The following is an 18917-nucleotide window of genomic DNA, read 5'->3' as shown; positions in this document are numbered from 1 at the left end:
TGTGCTGAATGCAAAGGTCTGTAAACAGAGATAACATACAACAGATATAGAAATTTGTTTAATTTTGCATATGTAGAACAATCTTCAAAATAACCCAACCTTTCCCCTGCACTCTCATTCAACAAACATATGACACCTCTTTGTGGTCTGTATTAGTAACATTAGGGTCAGTTCATGACCTCAGTCCTGTGACAGCAGTAAGGACTGACCCTGGTCAGATGATTGGGGTGATGAAATAAAATCTCTAGTCTAGATCATTGGCTGCATTAGGTCAGTGTAGCTCCACTAATGTCAATGGAATGATGCATATACTCAAAGTAAACCAAGTGTGAATTGGGACCATTGTGATGGCCTGTCTAGCCATATTTATCAGTTGTCTCCCAGGCCCTCAATTAAATTTTATAGAAAAGGTCATCTAGACACGAGCGTGAATAAATTATCTTGGAACCAGATCTTCATGCCTACCCATGATATGCTTTATTTCTAAAGCTTGGCACATTAGAAAAACAAAGGATTTACATTTTTACAGCATAGCATATGCATTGTATATTGCAACTCAATATTTCCCTTCTTTGGATACATTTGTGCTGCTCCCCTAATACTGAAGTTCATTAAAGAAAATTTTATTAAAGTAAAGTAAATTCATCAAGTATAGATTGTTACATAAGAGTTTTGTAATTCATTAAAAACCAAATAAGACAGATATCAACAGAAATTAATATAATCCTTGATCCCAAAGCCACATTTTTATGTATTCTTCCTCATCAAGTCGAGGATTTCATTATACAAGCGCTCAGGTGCATCGAGGCCCCAGATGAAATCCAGATGGTTCCACTCAGGAATCGCCTTGGGGTAAACCAGGTTAGTGACGTGTGGGAGCAAAAGGTCAACATCCATAGGGTCAGCGAGCCAGTCATTTCCACCACTCCACATTGCAGTTGGGACTTGCATGTCTGTCGCATTGTATATGGGCGGAGTACCCTTTAAAAACAAACAAATAAAAAGATTTCACAAAAGAAAACAAGTTTGGATTGGAATGCAATGAACAAATCAGTGACACGTTACTAGAAGACTATTTTAAACAAAGAACTTTATAATTTACTGTCATTCTTGAAAGAAGAGAAATTACTAATTCAAATTAAACTTAAATATCACAATTTTGATGATAATATAGAGAGAGCTTAAAATGAGTTCTCTCGCATGAGTTTAATCAATTTCTGGCTCTGAAAGAATGCATTATCATCAATATGTTACAGAATTTTAAATGACTTCAGAAGTTACACCTAAATCTCACACTGAAACCTCCACTATCCCAGTCTGCTGCCACATATAGAGGACATTTTCAAAGGCACAATCATACAGCAGGTGAGAGACTTCGGGATACTTAGACAAGATAAAAACAAAAGAAAAAAACTCACATAGCAATAATGCAGATGTTCAGAGTGTGATTTCTAAAGTGCACTAACATGTTGCTCATTAATTGGTCCATGAAGACCCTGCTGATGTGCACTAAAAAGTTCCCTAGTGGACTGAGAACTTTTAGTTCACACCAGCAGGATCTACATGGACCAATTAATCTGCTACTTGTTTGTGAGCTTTAGAAACAGGGCGGCTCTAGGTATTTTGCCGCCCCAAGCATGGCAGGCAGGCTGCCTTCAGCGGCTTGCCTGCGGGAGGTCCCTGGTCCCGCGGATTCCGCGGCACGCCTGCGGGAAGTCTGCCGAAGCCACGGGACCAGCGGACCCTCCGCAGGCATGCTGCTGAAGGCAACCTACCTGCCGCCCTCGTGGCGACTGGCAGAGCGCCCCCCCGTGGCTTGCCGCCCCAGGCACACGCTTGGCGTGCTGGTGCCTGGAGCTGCCCCTGTTTAGAACTCACACCTGCATAGTCCACTTTACTGCTCCATGTAGACAAGCCTTCTTTACATTTTACCTGAACACCTCTTATTATTATGATTGTAAAATGTTTGGAAGTAAGGCTGAGATATTCAAGTAAGGGCTTGGCTACACTTACAAATTTGCAGCGCTGCAGCAGGGTGTGAAAACACACCCTCTCCAGCGCTGCAAATTGCGGCGCTGCAAAGCGCCAGTGTGGTCAAAGCCCCAGCGCTGGGAGCGCGGCTCCCAGCGCTGTCCGTTATTCCCCACAGGGAGGTGGAGTACGGACAGCGCTGGGAGAGCTCTCTCCCAGCGCGGGCGCTTTGACTACACTTAGCGCTTCAAAGCGCTGCCGCGGCAGCGCTACCGCGGCAGCGCTTTAAAGTGCTAAGTGGAGCCACAGCCTAAGATATATTTAAAGTATCTAGAGGGCTACATTGATTCATCACCACAATATTTTTCCATCAGGTGAGTCTTCAAAGCAAACTGCTGAACTTCCAGGCAACATCTCAACTGCATTTCTTCCAGTTAAAAACTCAGTTCTCTCTGAAGAGGTGCTATGCCTCTTGCTAGTGGAAACCAAAGATTTGCTTCTGAATCTTATCATGCAACTTCACACCACACCACACCACAGAAACACTAACCCAGGAACCAATCCTTGTAACAAAATCTCATTGCCTACTCTGTCTGCATATCGTTGCCTACTCTCTGTCCACATATCTACTATAGCGACACCATCAGCGGACCCAACCACATCAGCCACACCATCAGGGACTCATTCACCTGCATATCTACTAATGTGATATATGCCATCATGTGCCAGCAATGCCCCTCTGCCATGTACATTGGCCAAACTGGACAGTTTCTATGTAAAAGAATAAATGGACACAAATCGGACATCAGGAATGGTAACATACAAAAGCCAGTAGGAGAACACTTCAATCTTCCTGGACATTCTACAACAGATTTAAAAGTAGCCATACTTGAACAAAAAAAACTTCAGAAACAGACTTCAAAGAGAAACTGCAGAACTAAAAATTCATTTGCAAATTTAACATCATTAATTTGGGCTTGAATAGGGACTGGGAGTGGCTGGCTCACTACAGAAGCAACTTTCCCTCTTCTGGTATTGACACCCTCTCATCAATTATTGGGAGTGGACTACATCCACCCTGATTGAATTGGCCCCGTCAGCACTGGTTCTCCACTTGTGAGGTAACTCCCTTCTCTTCATGTGTCAGTATAATAATGCTGCATCTGTAATTTTCACTCCATGCATCTGAAGAAGTGGGTTTTTACCCAGGAAAGCCCAAATAAATCTGTCAGTAAACTCAGTGGAATTTCTCTGGATTTATACTGGTATAAATGAGAACATTTGGCCCCTAATATGGAATTTTTTTTAAAGTATAACTTTTGGTTGGCTACCACAGCTTTTGCTGTCAAACGGGATAGTATGAGGCCCACTCTCTTTTTTACAGTTTTTTTTTTTAAGTAAAAATACTGAAATGTTTTCACATCAGAATTACCTTACCTGATCATAGTGGACTTTGTTAGATGGTATTCCCCAGTCATAAGCTTTCAGTTTACCACTTCTAATCGCCTAGAGTAAAAATTAAAATAAAATGTACATGTTTTAACTAAAACAAGGGAAAAAATAGTTACTGAATTTGCCCCTCCAAAGTTAGCCTTTGAAACTAGCTCCTGCAGAGGTTTGCATAATCTAGTTCAAAGTGGATTCTCCAGGGTCCAACAAAGAAAGGATTTTAGGACAAATAAACGGGGATTAGACTGACTCACGATGTTCTCCCTGATCCAACAAATTAACAGTATCGCTGGACTATGGAAGGCCCCAATCCTTAGGGGAGAGTTGGAAGGATTTGGCCTATTGAGGTCACGTAAGACTGAGTGCTTGTTCTGAGCTTAAACTGAGATGAATTTGTGACCACAAGGAATCCCCTGGGTGGGGTTGAAGGACTGCTCCTGCAGAATCCACATTAGGGTGATGTTTGGTAAGTTTATTAGCATGCATATAGGTTCTTTTATTGTTTTAACAGGTTTTCTGTGTAGTGTTTTTACCTTAAGACTAAAGTAGGCTTGAATAGGAAGTGCTATGTGGTACCTGATAACTGTAGCAATTGCACCTGTTAACCGTTTCTGAAGAGAAAGCAAGCAGGTGTCCTTGGGCAATCTACCTCTGCTGGGAATAACAGCGAAGGCAGAGAACTGTGCAGCCTGGACATACCCAGGTCAGAAGGAAGTGACAATGTGGATTTCCACTCAAGAAAGCCAATGGCTGGTGAGTTGCAAGCCTAAGAGTGGGTGCTCTTGCTGGACCACTGAGGGGGAATACGGTGCAGCTACCTGATCTGTGACAATGGCATGTCTACTCTACCATTCTTTTATAGAGACAAAAAAGGGTATTTTGTTGATTATATTTCCATGTATCCTGGGTGGGGACTGGCACGGAGTATTAACTTGCAAGCTAATTTGTACATTATGTAGGGGAAAAAGAAACTAGCAGTGCTGCCCTGTGAGGTTGCTCTGTATTTAGCTATGTTCATGCCTCTGCCAAGTTCTCTGCTTGCAGAATATACTAAGCCAGGGTAGACACAAGTATGATTAAGGGGGGATTAGTTCTTTCAATGTGGCAATGCCAGCTTGATTGCTAAATTGTTGACACCTGAGAATAAATTAGGACAATAGAATAGGAGACTGGCCCTAAATCAATTTTCAAACATCACGTACAATTGTTACATAATGATTGCAGGGCACTTTATATTTCAGAAGTTCTACCTGTTTCCAGTGAATCATGTTTTGTACAGAGGTTCCAGCTGGGGCATGTGTTATATACACATATATTCGGCTCTAAAAGGAAACATTTATATTTCATAACAAGTTTCATCTCATGAAATGGATCTATCTATTTATCATAAATCAATGCAGGCAATTTCAAGGATAAATCTGTTTTGAAAAAAATATCTGAGGAACAACTGTAGATTTAGACATACCATATTTAAGTTCTTCTCATTAAATCCACACAGCTCAAACATGAGGTTGCCACAAAATTCTGATAACGTGCCCTGGCTGCAAAATTCAGCAGCAAATAAGTCAGCAAAAAAATTCTGTCGTATGAATTCTTTTGCGCCAACTACAGTCTGTAAAATTACAAAGATTCATATTTAATAAAATTACTGATATTGGAGATAAAACCGGCCCTTCCTTCTATCTGCCAATCAAAGAATGTCTGCTACAGTATATTCAAGTTCTGTGTTCAATACACATTTAAATAAATCAGGTGATTAGGAAGTAGAAGACTATTCGCCATTCCAATTGTCCTCACAGTTAAGAATTTTTCCTTCACATTTTCGAATCCTTAATTATTTCCTTCTACTTACACCTCTTGGATAGACTTAAGTAATTCCTCTCCCTCCTTGGTATTTACAACCTTCAGATAAAGCTAAACTACCACACTCTCCCTCTGTCTTTTGGCCAAGCTACAGGAACATAGGCATTACTATACCAGATCAGGCCACTGGTTCAACCAGTACAATTACTGGTCTCTGCAGTACCACATACTTCAGAGGGAGATACTAGAATCCTTAAAATAGAGAATCATGGAACAACACGCCACTCAGGGAAGACACCTCCAATCCCTGGCAGCTCAAGGTTGTTTTATATCCTGAAGCAATAAGGCAAAAATCGCTTGTTTTGTACCTTACCTAGTATAGCTGGATGTACTCATTAACCATATAAATGCCTAATCCTCCTTTGAACCCTACTAAGCTTTTTTCCTTTTAGAGTTTTAGATTTGTTGCCCTTCAGTTTTACTGAACGCTACCCTTTTCTTGTATTAGGAGAAGGGCTAAGTGGCAATTATGTAGCGATATTAAAGAAGGTTTATATTAAACATGGTTTATATGAGAAATGATTTATTGATCTATTGTTAATTAATACTTTATAACTTAAGGTTTATGTTAGAAGTAAATTTGTGATTCCCAACATTTAGCCTCTAACCTGCAAACCACCAGCTGTGTCTGTGTAAAGCCTGCTCAAAGAGATACTTGGTATAAAACTTGTTTAATTATCTCTAAATAAGCCAAAACAGTAGCTGTTATAGTGTATACATAGAGACCCCCACCCTCTGTAAATTTTCATCTCACTTTATCTTTGATTGTTAAAAAACAGGGAGTCTCACATAAATTGGTAACACCCCAAAAAGCAAAGAGACAGTAAAATAGATGTGATTAAAATAGAAAATGTATGTGACTGAATGATTAGGGAGTTACCAGTCTGAAAAATTCAGTGTTGGCTGAAGAAGGTGTCAAGTGGGATCAACCAGATGACCCACCACACCTCAAAGGAAGAAAAAACAAGTATCTGACAGAATGGAGCCAGCCATCTGCTGATTGATTTAGCAACAGCAGAATGAAGCAACTCCTATCAACTAACATAGGGAAAAATCCCTATAAAACTGGACTCTAAAGAATAAGGACTTTGAGTCTATGGTTCTGATACCAACCTCCAGGAGCATCAGATGCATCTGACACAGACTCGGCTCCATCCTCATGACCAAGGTACCTGGCCAGTAACTTGGCATGAGCAACATCTAGGCTGGTAACTATAACATCTATACAGAACCTGAATGAATGATTGTGTGAATGAATATGTGTGTGTGTGTGTGTGTGTGTGTGTCTGTGTCTGTGTGTGTATATATAAGGAATAAGTAGTAATGGAAACAAGTAGGAAAACATTGTCTTTTGTTTTGTTATGGTATTTACAATAAATGTGGCATCTTTGCCTTATCCCTCTTAATAAGATCCTGCTGGTTTTTATTATATTGGTACAACATTTTGGTGGAGAATAGCGAAAGGGGGATTATGGTATTTTTGCCTCACTTATTGTAAACCAATCTGTGTGCACACAACCGGCTCTACAGAGCACGGTTCTATTCTTGGTTAACCAAAACTGCTGGCCCCCGTGTGGGTAGCAGGAAAATAAAGAGCTCATAAGATTGTTAACAAAACCTGCTGGCCCCCGGGTGGGTAGTAGGAAAAGTAAAATTGTTAACAAAACCTGCTGGCCCCCGGGTGGGTAGTAGGAAAAGTAAAATTGTTAACAAAAACCTGCTGGCCCCCGGGTGGGTAGTAGGAAAAGTAAAATTGTTAACAAAAACCTGCTGGCCCCCGGGTGGGTAGTAGGAAAAGTAAAATTGTTAACAAAAACCTGCTGGCCCCCGGGTGGGTAGTAGGAAAAGTAAAATTGTTAACAAAAACCTGCTGGCCCCCGGGTGGGTAGTAGGAAAAGTAAAATTGTTAACAAAAACTGCTGGCCCCCGTGTGGGTAGTAGGAAAATTGTTAACTAAATCTGTTGGCCTCCGTGAAGGTCGCAGAAAAAGAAATATATATATATATATATATCAGGAGCAACAAGAGGGTCCCAGGGACCAGACAGTGCTGCTCGCTGAACAAAATTTAAAATGTTTAAGAAAAGGCAAGGGAAAACAGTCCCAGAGGAAGAAATGAAGTCAAAAGTAGCTTCTACCTCACCTTTTATTAAAGAGATAACGCCTTTTCAGCAAATTCTCCAAAGATATGGGCACAGTCCTTGGACTGAACAAGCCCTTGCAGATATCTGCACCATTTCGGACCTAGAGGATAGATTGGTTCAATATATCCTCATATGCAAACCCCTAACTGCAGTAAAAAGAGATGCTGCAGGGATCTGGCTGCTGTGGAAGGCTTGTAATGACAGCTACCTCCACCTAGCAGCCTGTAAAGAGGAGAAAATATCTCTAAAAGAAAAACTATCCCAATTGGAAAAAGGGGTAGAAAATTGGAAAGTAATGGCTCATTGGGAAAAAGAGGCTTGGGACCCACGAAAAACATGGGAAGAAAATATGTAAAACAACCATTGTAAGCTGCTCTTTTAGAAATTAAGGGTTATAGTGCTTAATATTTATCAGTTTGGTTTTTGTTGTTGTTGTGGTTGGTTGTTGTTCACAACTGTTGGAAAAATGTAAAAACAAAAAACTGCATCAAGATTTAAAGCCTCTGCTGCAAAAGCAGAGAAATAAAAATGTATGTAGTACCCAAACCCAGTTAAGTGCCCTTAAGGTTGGGTACAGAGAGTTAAAACAGCACTCTCACATCTTACAACAGCAGTAACATCAGAAGAAAAAACATTTGAGACCCCAGAAGGGTCAGGTTTTTGGGACCCCTCTGGAGAGTGGGAAGGGGGATATTTGGGTAGATTCCTCCTCCCAGGGCCAGAATGCCATGGCAAAGTGGCTGGGAATTTTAAAGTATATTTTTTTTTTGCACCACGTAATTAGCATTTGTGCAGCCCCAAGTACCAAATACACTGTGGCAGAAACTAAGCAGGGTCTGCCATGTGGAAGCACTGTGCTAATTTATTTCTAAGTTTCTATTTTTCAGGCTCTAAAACCAAAACATCAGAAGAGCTGGTACCAGCTGAAGAGTTATAAAATACCATGGTTATAGTGTCGCGACAAAGTCTGTGTTCAGTGTTCTGTATTGCATGTTCTCTGTTGCATGTTCTGTGTCTGTCTCTAGTGGTGTCCTGTGCTAGCATTGGGTCCAGAAAAAAAAAAATACTACACTAGACAGAGCAAATGTCTTTTCCTCTCTCTACTTCCCCCATGTCCATCCAACTTATCAATCACCACTTGTGTCCAAAAAACTTTGGTCCCTAGTGCATCAGGTTTATTTTTTGTTAGGTTTTCCACACTTTTCTCTATGCACTCTGGTTCTACTTCCCCAAGTCCTAAAGGGTAGTTCTTGGGCCCCCATAACCTGTAAGACCTTGGCCCATAATTGCAGGGCCCCATCTTTCAGGTACCCCAAAACCTCTTAAGTACAACTGTTAAAAATAGGAAATTCTGCAACATTTTAGCAAATAAATGTTAGTTTAAGTCCAAATCAGCTTAACCTTGCATGACAACTATAGTCCTCCAACAAAATCTTATTTGTTGTGTGTGCTTAAGAAGGTCCTGACCTCAGTAACTTTTATTGTTTGATGGCTATTGCAGCATCAAACTTGGGCCTCATCTTATGTAACAATGTACCCAATTATTGTAATGGTTATGGTTTTATTGTATTCCCAATTATAATAACTATAATTGTTTGGATTTGTGTTTAGGTTATATCTGGTGTTTAGTCAATTGTAATGGTTTTAGTTATATTCACCTGGTTATAACTGTTTGATTTGTTTACAACAGATCACCTGTGCCCTACCATGACAACAACGACTGTAATAATCATAGATCAAGGGGCAGAGTGTTATCAGCCCCCCCGAGTAAATGAATGTAAATGCAATGTCAAATTACAACCTACCACTGGTATAATATATTCTCTGGATGGCCCCCAACCACTACTGGCATCCTATCAGTAATGCTACATCACTTGATAGTTGTCTTAGTATTAAATTGTATTTGTATTATTGAAATGTTTAGCATGTGCTTTTGGCACAACCCATGTTGCCTCACAGTACCCTCTTTTAAACAGGTTACATAGAAAGTGACACTAACGAGTATATGTATATCGTAGTGTCAAAAGGGGGATTATGTAGCGATATTAAAGAAGGTTTATATTAAACATGGTTTATATGAGAAATGATTTATTGATCTATTGTTAATTAATACTTTATAACTTAAGGATTATGTTAGAAGTAAATTTGTGATTCCCAACATTTAGCCTCTAACCTGCAAACCACCAGCTGTGTCTGTGTAAAGCCTGCTCAAAGAGATACTTGGTATAAAACTTGTTTAATTATCTCTAAATAAGCCAAAACAGTAGCTGTTATAGTGTATACATAGAGACCCCCACCCTCTGTAAATTTTCATCTCACTTTATCTTTGATTGTTAAAAAACAGGGAGTCTCACATAAATTGGTAACACCCCAAAAAGCAAAGAGACAGTAAAATAGATGTGATTAAAATAGAAAATGTATGTGACTGAATGATTAGGGAGTTACCAGTCTGAAAAATTCAGTGTTGGCTGAAGAAGGTGTCAAGTGGGATCAACCAGATGACCCACCACACCTCAAAGGAAGAAAAAACAAGTATCTGACAGAATGGAGCCAGCCATCTGCTGATTGATTTAGCAACAGCAGAATGAAGCAACTCCTATCAACTAACATAGGGAAAAATCCCTATAAAACTGGACTCTAAAGAATAAGGACTTTGAGTCTATGGTTCTGATACCAACCTCCAGGAGCATCAGATGCATCTGACACAGACTCGGCTCCATCCTCATGACCAAGGTACCTGGCCAGTAACTTGGCATGAGCAACATCTAGGCTGGTAACTATAACATCTATACAGAACCTGAATGAATGATTGTGTGAATGAATATGTGTGTGTGTGTGTGTGTGTGTGTGTGTGTCTGTGTCTGTGTGTGTATATATAAGGAATAAGTAGTAATGGAAACAAGTAGGAAAACATTGTCTTTTGTTTTGTTATGGTATTTACAATAAATGTGGCATCTTTGCCTTATCCCTCTTAATAAGATCCTGCTGGTTTTTATTATATTGGTACAACAATGCTTTGTTACTACCGCAACACCATTTTCTATTTTATAAACCTCTCATGTCTCCTTTTATTCATACACTCTCTGAACAGTCCAAGACTTTTACATTCCCCCATGACACTGAAGTCTGCCCATCCCTCTAACTGGTTCCCTAATTCTGCTATAACATACTTGATGGGTAAATTTTGGCACAGTGAACACAGATTATGGATTAAGCTATGTGACTGGCTTTAGCATTTGTACAAATTGCACAGTAAAATCTCTGGAAATTCTAGAATGTCTCACTTCATTTTAACTGTTCTGTCCTAACTGGTTTTAGAATCCCCACCAAAAAAGTCCAACTAACTTCGGTTAACAGATATTCTGTCTAAAAATCACATACGTTCATCACTGCATCGGGAAGTAATGCAAGCTTTGTCAACAGGCTTTGGGCATATTTAAGTGTGGCTACAGGAGCTAAAGCAAAATACATTTTGATTCTTTGAGCCAGCCGGGGCATGGCTGAAAATGTTATGAAAGGTGAAAATGAAGAAAGAGACGTGCAAGTTACTATTGCAAGGAGTTCAAGCACAATGTTTAGATTTTGTGAAAACTATTTTACAAACTGTAAGGAGAACAGAAATGTTGAGAATTTTTAAAGGGTCAATTGAAAACACAAGCTGTTTATAATGTAAACATTACCTAGCTGCATTTGCGGTCCACACATTGCAAAATCCCCACTGAAGTATGATGATGAGATGACGATACTTTCAGTCTGTAACTTTCTTTCAGATGAAAGTAATTTGAATGGAATTTAGTGCCTTTGCATTGCTTAATAAAACATTTTTTTAGAACAAAGTTTTGCTGGCTTCAGGTTTTCCTTAAAGTGTGATTATAGTCAGAAAAACAACTGTCAGAATGGCACCTCCTACTCAGATGTCCTTCCTCAGTATTGACAGACCCAGATTTACTTATTTGAGTGAAAGAAATAAATGTTTATTACTCATTAGCACTGCAGAAACCAAATAACTATTGAAGCAGCAAAGAATCCTGTGACACCTTATAGACTAACAGACGTTTTGCAGCATGAGCTATCGTGGGTGAATACCCACTTCTTCGGATGCAAATAACTATTGTAACGCTGAATGGGCTCCTACTGCGGTTCATGCATCAACAGAATTGTTAAGTGAATTTCTATGAGCCTGTCCACCCTAGGATAAAATGGTTTATTTTACTACATGGCAGCTACTATACAATTCTAAACCTAGAGAAGACAGGGCAATGGTATTTTAAAATGTAATCTGCTTGTGGACATGTTAGTTCACATATTTTAAGTATACATTTTCTTTCTAGTGTGGACAAGCCCAAGAGCACAATCTGCACTTCATGGTGTGCACCTTAATTTCACTTCAACCACACACTCCTGTTGGATCAGCGTTATTGGTGATGGTGATGTGCAAGTCAAAGAACAGAACATGATGTTCAGATGACACAGCTATCAGAACAGGATATTGCCCTAAAAAGTTCCCCTCTGGTCACACGTGATATTTCCAGCACAGCAGAAATTGGGATCTGAGGGTGGGGATTGGGTGGGGGAAAAGAGATCTAGACTTCAAAGGATAGATAGTTCCATTGTTAACAACAGACACTGCATTCCCCTCAAACTTACCTGTCGTGGTGCCTTCCGAATGTCCAACATAATACAGTTTCTCTTGTCCAGTTTTCTGCACAATAACATCTATCACTGCTGGCTGGTCATATTTAGCCATTTCATCATAGCTACAAAAGGAAGGGTGGTCATCTTTATTTTAGCTGTGTAATTGTCTGCATTTGAACACCAAAAGCCTTAGAACTGAAAAACAGTCATAGCACTACAAGCTTCTCCATATTATTCCCCCAAGCACCTCAAATGTTTTTAGCCCCCTCTGCATTGGGCCAGGAACTAACATAAGGAACTATATTTAAACTCTGTTCCAGCTACACCAATCAATATAGATCATAGGCACTAACTGTGTTTAAAAATAAGAACCTATTGTTTTAGATACAGGTTGTGTAGAACTGTTTTACTCCTTTGGTAAATCCACACAATACAGTCAGTTATTTGATTTAACGATTTATCATGTACCATAATATTTGTAGTGTTCATCCCCAGAGAATTCCAAATATTGTATCGATAGAGAAAGACAATAAGACCTACATGTTTTTGTGTGTCCACTAATTCTGGAGGCGCAGTCTGACATCTCAAGGCCTGATTTTTTTTAGATGCTTAGCAACTGCAACTCCAATGGACTTGAATGGAGCTGAAGATTTCAACTCCTCTGAAAAATCCAGCTATAAATTGTGAAATTAGAAATTAGTATTTTGGCCTAATTCTTACTTTATTAGGACAATGGATTCCCAGCATCACTTTACAAAACAAAATAAACTGGTCATGTAATAGTTTTCCGCAAAATTATAGTCTACCTGAAAGCCCAGAATTCCTCTTGGTGCACTGAAAGGTTTACGTGTCGTCTGGACCAAGTGTTCCCTCTGCTATTTCCTATCCAAACATCATAGCCAGCATCTGCTAGAATGAAGCCCAGGCTGTTCGTGGCCATATTAATGATCCAACTGGAACCATTTGCAAGTAAACCATGCTGCAGAAACACAACAGGCTTCGGACCTGAAAGAGAGAGACACCGAATATTCCACACAAGCAAAACTTCTGTGACGCTGATAATAAAACAAACACTCATGCTTCATAGTCAAATTCCTAAATCCAGCATTAACTTCAGGAGAGAGATTTAGCTGAATTGCCAAGGACTGTATTTTAAAGGATTTTAATTTAAAAAGACATATGTCCTTACAGTAGGAAGACTGCATAGAACCCTTCTTTCATTTTTTGTGCAAGTGGGTCTAAACCCAAGAAAAGTGTCAGGGGAAAATGGTGTTTATCAAATGCATCACTACTAAATATAGAAATCTTTAGAGAAGATTTAAGGGAATGGCTTATTATTACCATAAGCAACATGCAAACAGAGAGTGTCTTTCAGTATTAGTCCTATTATACTTGATTTTCAAATGATTTGATTTTGATATGTAGTTTAGGCTTCAAGCAGTACATGTCTGGTTGTATCTTAGGTTAGTGAGCATCACTCTGATTATTGGATCCAGGATTTCATTGTCTATTGGAGAGAATGCAAGCAATTGGGCTCAGTTTCCTCAGGTACTCCACACCTATTCCCACAATATCTGTATCTCACTGAGTCAGTTTCTCTTGCTCTCCCCCACACTCAGTGTCCACGTTTATTCCCCATTCAGTAGCTTCTGATAACATTTGGTTTTAAGCGTCATGTAGTGAGTGCCAGTGCATCTTATACCACTGTATTTCAGAGCATTTCCTTTTCAGAGTCATTACTTTTGCCCCCTCCCTGCACTCATATATATGCACAGTTCTGTGTAAATGACCTAGAATAAATAAATATCTGCCAATCATCCCAGCTCGATCTCAGTTGTGAGCATTTGTCCCAAAGAGCTGGTATTTGGAGTACACTAGTAGGTAAAGAAGCTTCCCTTCCACCTCAGGAAAGCAACTAGCAGCCCAAGCCCAGAAAGGGAATCACTGCAGAGAAAGTGGTTCCAGGGACCAACGGGGTTTGAATGGCTAGGAGGGTATACCGCTATCAAAGAGCATTTCTAGTCTTCACCAGTCTTGACTAAGTTGACCACCAAACTCTCAGTCCTCTTCTCCTCCAAACCAAACAACCACTCACTCTTGCTCTGAAACCCACCAGCCACAGTCTTCCCACCACCAAAGGCCCATCTCTCCCCCACTTCCTTTCCTCAAATTGCTGTGATAGAAACATTTCACCAGCCATGGTAGTTCTACAAGCAGTTTAAAGATGACAACATAGTTCATGTCCTTAGCATACATATGGTCTACTATATAAAATTAAAGCTCTGTAGATCTAACAGCCAAAGGGCCTATTTACAACTGAGGCTAGTTAAATGATTTCTTTAGAAAATTAATATAGATGGCACAGAAAGGTATTCCATTTTGCTGAGGATTTCACTATTTTGAAATATGGTTTCATTCCAATTTGGAACAAATCCCCAAAATTTCAAAATTTATCCACAAAAGGGAATGGAGTCCTGGCTTCAGAGCAGTCCACCTGGTAGGCTGCCCTGGAGCTGTGTGCCCTGGAAACCTGGGCTTCAGGGGAGCCAAGGTAGGCAACGGGACAGGAAACTAAGTGTGTGTCTATTGGAAACCGGCCTGCCAGGCAGGGTTCTGAAACCTGGCTGGTTTCCAGAGGATCTTCATTAAAATTGAACCATCTCCATGGAACATTTCAATATCATTCAGTTGGCAAATTCTGACAAAAAAAATTGCATCTGCAGTGACTCAAAATTAAGTGTGCAAATAATAAATTGATAGAAGGAAAAGCTTTGTACTGTTTCAAAAGAAACTATCACAGAAGAGCACTATGAAGAGGTTGAACAGTGGATGCCAAGGAAGAGATCGGTTTTCACACTATTTAGGCAAACATTAAACTAAAACAGTAATCGAAATTTACACAGCATTCAGACAAACATATGAAGCTTTTATATGAATGATGTTCATGTGTGTCTATAATAATACTGATGGTTTAGTGCTTTATTTTTTAAATTGATACAGAAAATTAGCAAAAACCCTAACAGATTTTCCTTAATCCAAACTATGTATTTTCAGACTTATAAATGACAATTAGGAGTTAATCAAAATCATCATAAATTTGGCAGACTGCACCAATAAAAATTGACAGCAAACAGTCTCACTGGAGAGATAACAGAAGTTTACAAAAACACAATATCAGCATGAACTGAATATACTTTACATATCACTTCTACAGTTACTGTCCCCATATTATAAAGGTTCCCGCTTGAGCCCATGCTGAACAGCAACAAAGCCTACAGACTGATGGTCTCTGTTTTAGATTTGCAGCTGGTGCATCTTTTGGACAAGAGACAATGTTGCTCAAGGCAGAATAACTGACTTAGACCTCAACATTTAGATTGCAGCAGTAGCACTTCAGTCATCCTAGCTTCTTTTTCACACCCATAAAGGTTCATACTACCAGGATTCAGTTTTCCATCCACACAGGCAAAAGCCTTTAATCACATCAGCCTTCAGTTTGTCTCCCAATTTTGCTTACTCCCTCCTCTTTTCCTGCCTTCTATGTAATACTCCCATGTTTCCTCTTGTCCTCCCTACCCACCCAGTACTCCTTCCCTTGTCCTCTGACTTTTAGGAGACCTTTACCTGCATCTTTATTCTCCCAGATTCTCATATACACTTCATGGTCCTCTAGCAGCTTTTAGAGTGCTTCTCTGCAGCATTTTCTGCCACCTACCATAAAGACAATTTGCACTGGTGATGTGTTCTCTATGGGGACTAAGAGGGAAGCAGAGTATGAGCATGTTTGAAGGTCCTTGCAGGGACACTGTTTAACTCCTGCAAGGCTGAAGCTACAGATCGACTTTTCCACAGCTGGAGGCCAGCACAGGAATGTCACTGCAGGAAAACTAGCATTCAGGTAACTCGGGGAAACTGTCCTCCATTCTGTACAAAATTGTCACGCACATTCATGCAGAGCAGATAGAATGCCTGCTGAAATGCTTAGCAAGAACAGTAGTATAAGGGATGGGAATACAAGATGGTTCAGTTGATGTAGAAGGAACTTTTGTTCATTGTCATGGTCAGTAAACTGACATGAAATGAAGACTAGTATGTCTGTCAGCAAACACATTCAAAAACTTCCAGGCTTAATTTTTATAACCACAAATCCTTTCTTCCATGCATATTATAGAAATTAAAATATATATTATACACCACAAACATCCTCATAAAACTAAAACTAGAGTGAAAAATACTGGCGCCCCCTAACAATAGTAGAACCCCATCTTTAGATTTGCAGAATTTTCTAAGACCCCTGTAAACCTCCTGTATGTATTGCTGTAATCTAGGTCATATTTAAGACAGGAAGGAATTTAAGGTTACAACAAGTTTCCTATTTACTACGGACATACATTTTACCTGCATTGTCAGCTTTTACTTTCCCATGAGGAATTCTGTTAACACTGAGGATATAGCCGTCTGCTGTCACAACATCAAACTCCTCACTGGGGTATCCCTTGTATTGAATTATTTCACTCTGCAGAAAGAAAAAAAAATCAAAGGCTTTGGTCTCAGACTGCCAACAGGTTTTCAATTTTTGAAGGCTTTCCTAGGCCATGTATTTACTATTAGGGGGGTTTACTGGAAGTAGTTTCTGGTAGGATATTTTCAAGGAATCTGAACTGGGGGGCATTATCTGTTATAGCCTCTGTCAGTTTATTCCACAAAATAAGGTGAATTAATAATGTATATTACATTGTTTCTCAGAGATTCCCCTCCCCCCAACCCAATTCTTTCTTTAATACATTACTTACAATATTCATATACATTTCAGGATTGTCATTTGACCTGCTGTCAGAGAGTCCTTGCACCAAAACAATTCCATGGATCAAACATGTTACAGCTACAGAATGCCACATCTTGGGTCAGCCCCCTAGAATAATACATGTTACATATTAGTGCTATCTGAATCATGCTTAACTCTTCCAAGCAGAAAGTGTCCTCACCAGTTATGACCAAGTAGCTTAATTTTCCATATAGTCTGCCTAAGAAAACAAGTTATACTGGGCCTGCAAAACTCAGGAACTATGCTATGTATTCTTGAGCACCATCTTGTCCATTAACACATAACTTTTATAAGCTGAATAATGCAGGACTGAGTCCTGTTTTCCTGTTGCTTATTTTACTGGTTGTCATATACTATGTTGGGTACAAAATATTCAGCCCGGGCTATGTGAAGCTCTAGGCTGCACTGTTTATGCTGTATTTGATCTCAGTTCTGGAAAACAGCAGCACCACACAGTGTCAGAGACTCAGTAGATGTGGTGTAAAGAGCCATAATTACTTTATACCTTAATATCCTGTTCATTACAGATATTAGAGATGGGTCTGATATTTGAAGTTCAGATTCAAAATTAATCAAATATAATTAATCAAAATTAATGGCTCCTATTAAGGAAATAGGAGTTGGGTGCAAAGCTTCAATCAATTTTTCCAGGATAAGAAAGAAAAACATTTTCCAGTCCCTTCTAATTAAGCCAGTTCCTTTAGCAAAGAAGAAAATAACCAACAATGCAATTTAGAAAGACAGTTCTCCACTGCAATCTCTTCGGTATTGTCCTTTCCATCTTCTTCCTCTGTCCCTCCAGCAGTTCTTTGTAAATTATCCACATCTTCATAGGAACCAAATAATTATCCGCCTTTTCTGGAGCATTAACAAATCTAGCTTTTTCACCATTTAGGATCTTTTTTGTCTGGACACCATAGCACAAAAAACTTTAATCCTTTCTCCTGGAGATGTTTGTTTATATTAACAAACAAATGTCTAGCGTTGAGACTCCATTTCTAAATCCGTAGTTGTAAACTGTTTATCTTGAAATATTCTTACCAAATACAGTCCAAGTCTCTAGCAAGCCTCAGATCTTCCTCTGGGTGCTGGAGACAAAAAGTTCTCTTATAAGTACTGGGGGCATGCTCTCAACAGGGTTTGAAGTACATACTGTGATGTGCCCTATCTCTAAACAGGGCTGGCTCCAGACCCCAGCGCGCCAAGCGTGCGCTTGGGGCGGCGTGCCGCTGGAGGGCGGCAGGCGGCTCCGGTGGACCTCCCACAGGCATGCCTGCGGAGGGTCCGCTGGTCCCGCAGCTCCGGTGGAGCATCCGCAGGCGTGCCTGCGGGAGGTCCACCGGAGCCGCAGGACCAGCGCACCCTCTGCAGGCACGTCTGCAGGAAGTCCACTGGAGCCGCGGGACCAGCGACTGCCAGAGCGCCCCCCGGCGGCGTGCTGCCCTGCTTGGGACGGCGCAATTCCTAGAGCCACCCCTGTCTCTAAATCAAATCCTGTATCTTCAATTGCAATGATATGCAAGTCAGAAGGAAGTCAACATGCTGTTCTCATGGCTCCCTTTTAAGGATTTTAGTCACTCCTTCGTTTGATTCAAGTTCTGCCAGCATACATAAATAAATATACATATATTGGGGGTGCATGTTCAAAAAATTTTTACTGATGGGGTGCACAATCAAAAAAGTTTGGTCTAAAGGATTTGAGGGTGGCTGGTAAAGCTATGACATGTTTAAAGATTTTTTTTTTTTTATCACCACTTGGTACTCTTTGAAAAATGTATTTTCAATTCCCATCCTTCATCTCTTCCATTCATTAGCAGCTACAGAGTTTGCCAGCAGCAAACACTGGAAACTAATTAAAAATTAAAAATTAATATTACAGCCATCCCTAAGATGCTTTTGATATTGAAGAGTTTTTTCTATTTAAAATATTTTCTACTCTGAGACTTCATGTAAGCAGTAGTAAACAATATAACTAAGACTGAAATGTAGCTTTTAACCCTTGCTATCTCTCAGACACATTTGTTTTGTGCTA

General features: G+C 39.9%; 1 protein-coding gene across 2 annotated transcripts; it reads right to left on the bottom strand.

The window, feature by feature from the left end:
* Window positions 1-470: 470 nt before the first annotated feature.
* On the bottom strand, window positions 471-16883 carry LOC123374433 (lysosomal acid lipase/cholesteryl ester hydrolase-like). Of its 2 annotated transcripts, XM_045024423.1 has the most exons (9): window positions 16854-16883; window positions 16459-16576; window positions 12867-13065; window positions 12072-12182; window positions 10807-10942; window positions 4886-5032; window positions 4671-4742; window positions 3409-3477; window positions 471-981 (listed from the first exon to the last, which is right to left on the bottom strand). In XM_045024423.1, the coding sequence occupies exons 1-9, from the start codon at window positions 16866-16868 to the stop codon at window positions 748-750; spliced, it is 1101 nt and encodes a 366-aa protein (XP_044880358.1). In that variant the 5' UTR covers window positions 16869-16883; the 3' UTR covers window positions 471-747. The 2 variants fall into 2 exon arrangements, with proteins under 2 accessions (XP_044880358.1, XP_044880357.1); XM_045024422.1 differs by lacking the exon at window positions 4886-5032 and having other exon boundaries at window positions 16854-16862.
* Window positions 16884-18917: the final 2034 nt, after the last annotated feature.

The sequence above is a fragment of the Mauremys mutica genome, chromosome 7, assembly GCF_020497125.1.
Source record: "Mauremys mutica isolate MM-2020 ecotype Southern chromosome 7, ASM2049712v1, whole genome shotgun sequence".
Taxonomy (NCBI): Eukaryota; Metazoa; Chordata; order Testudines; family Geoemydidae; genus Mauremys; species Mauremys mutica.
The sequence above is the reverse complement of the archived record's forward strand: the minus strand, read 5'-3'. Positions and strand labels throughout refer to the sequence as shown.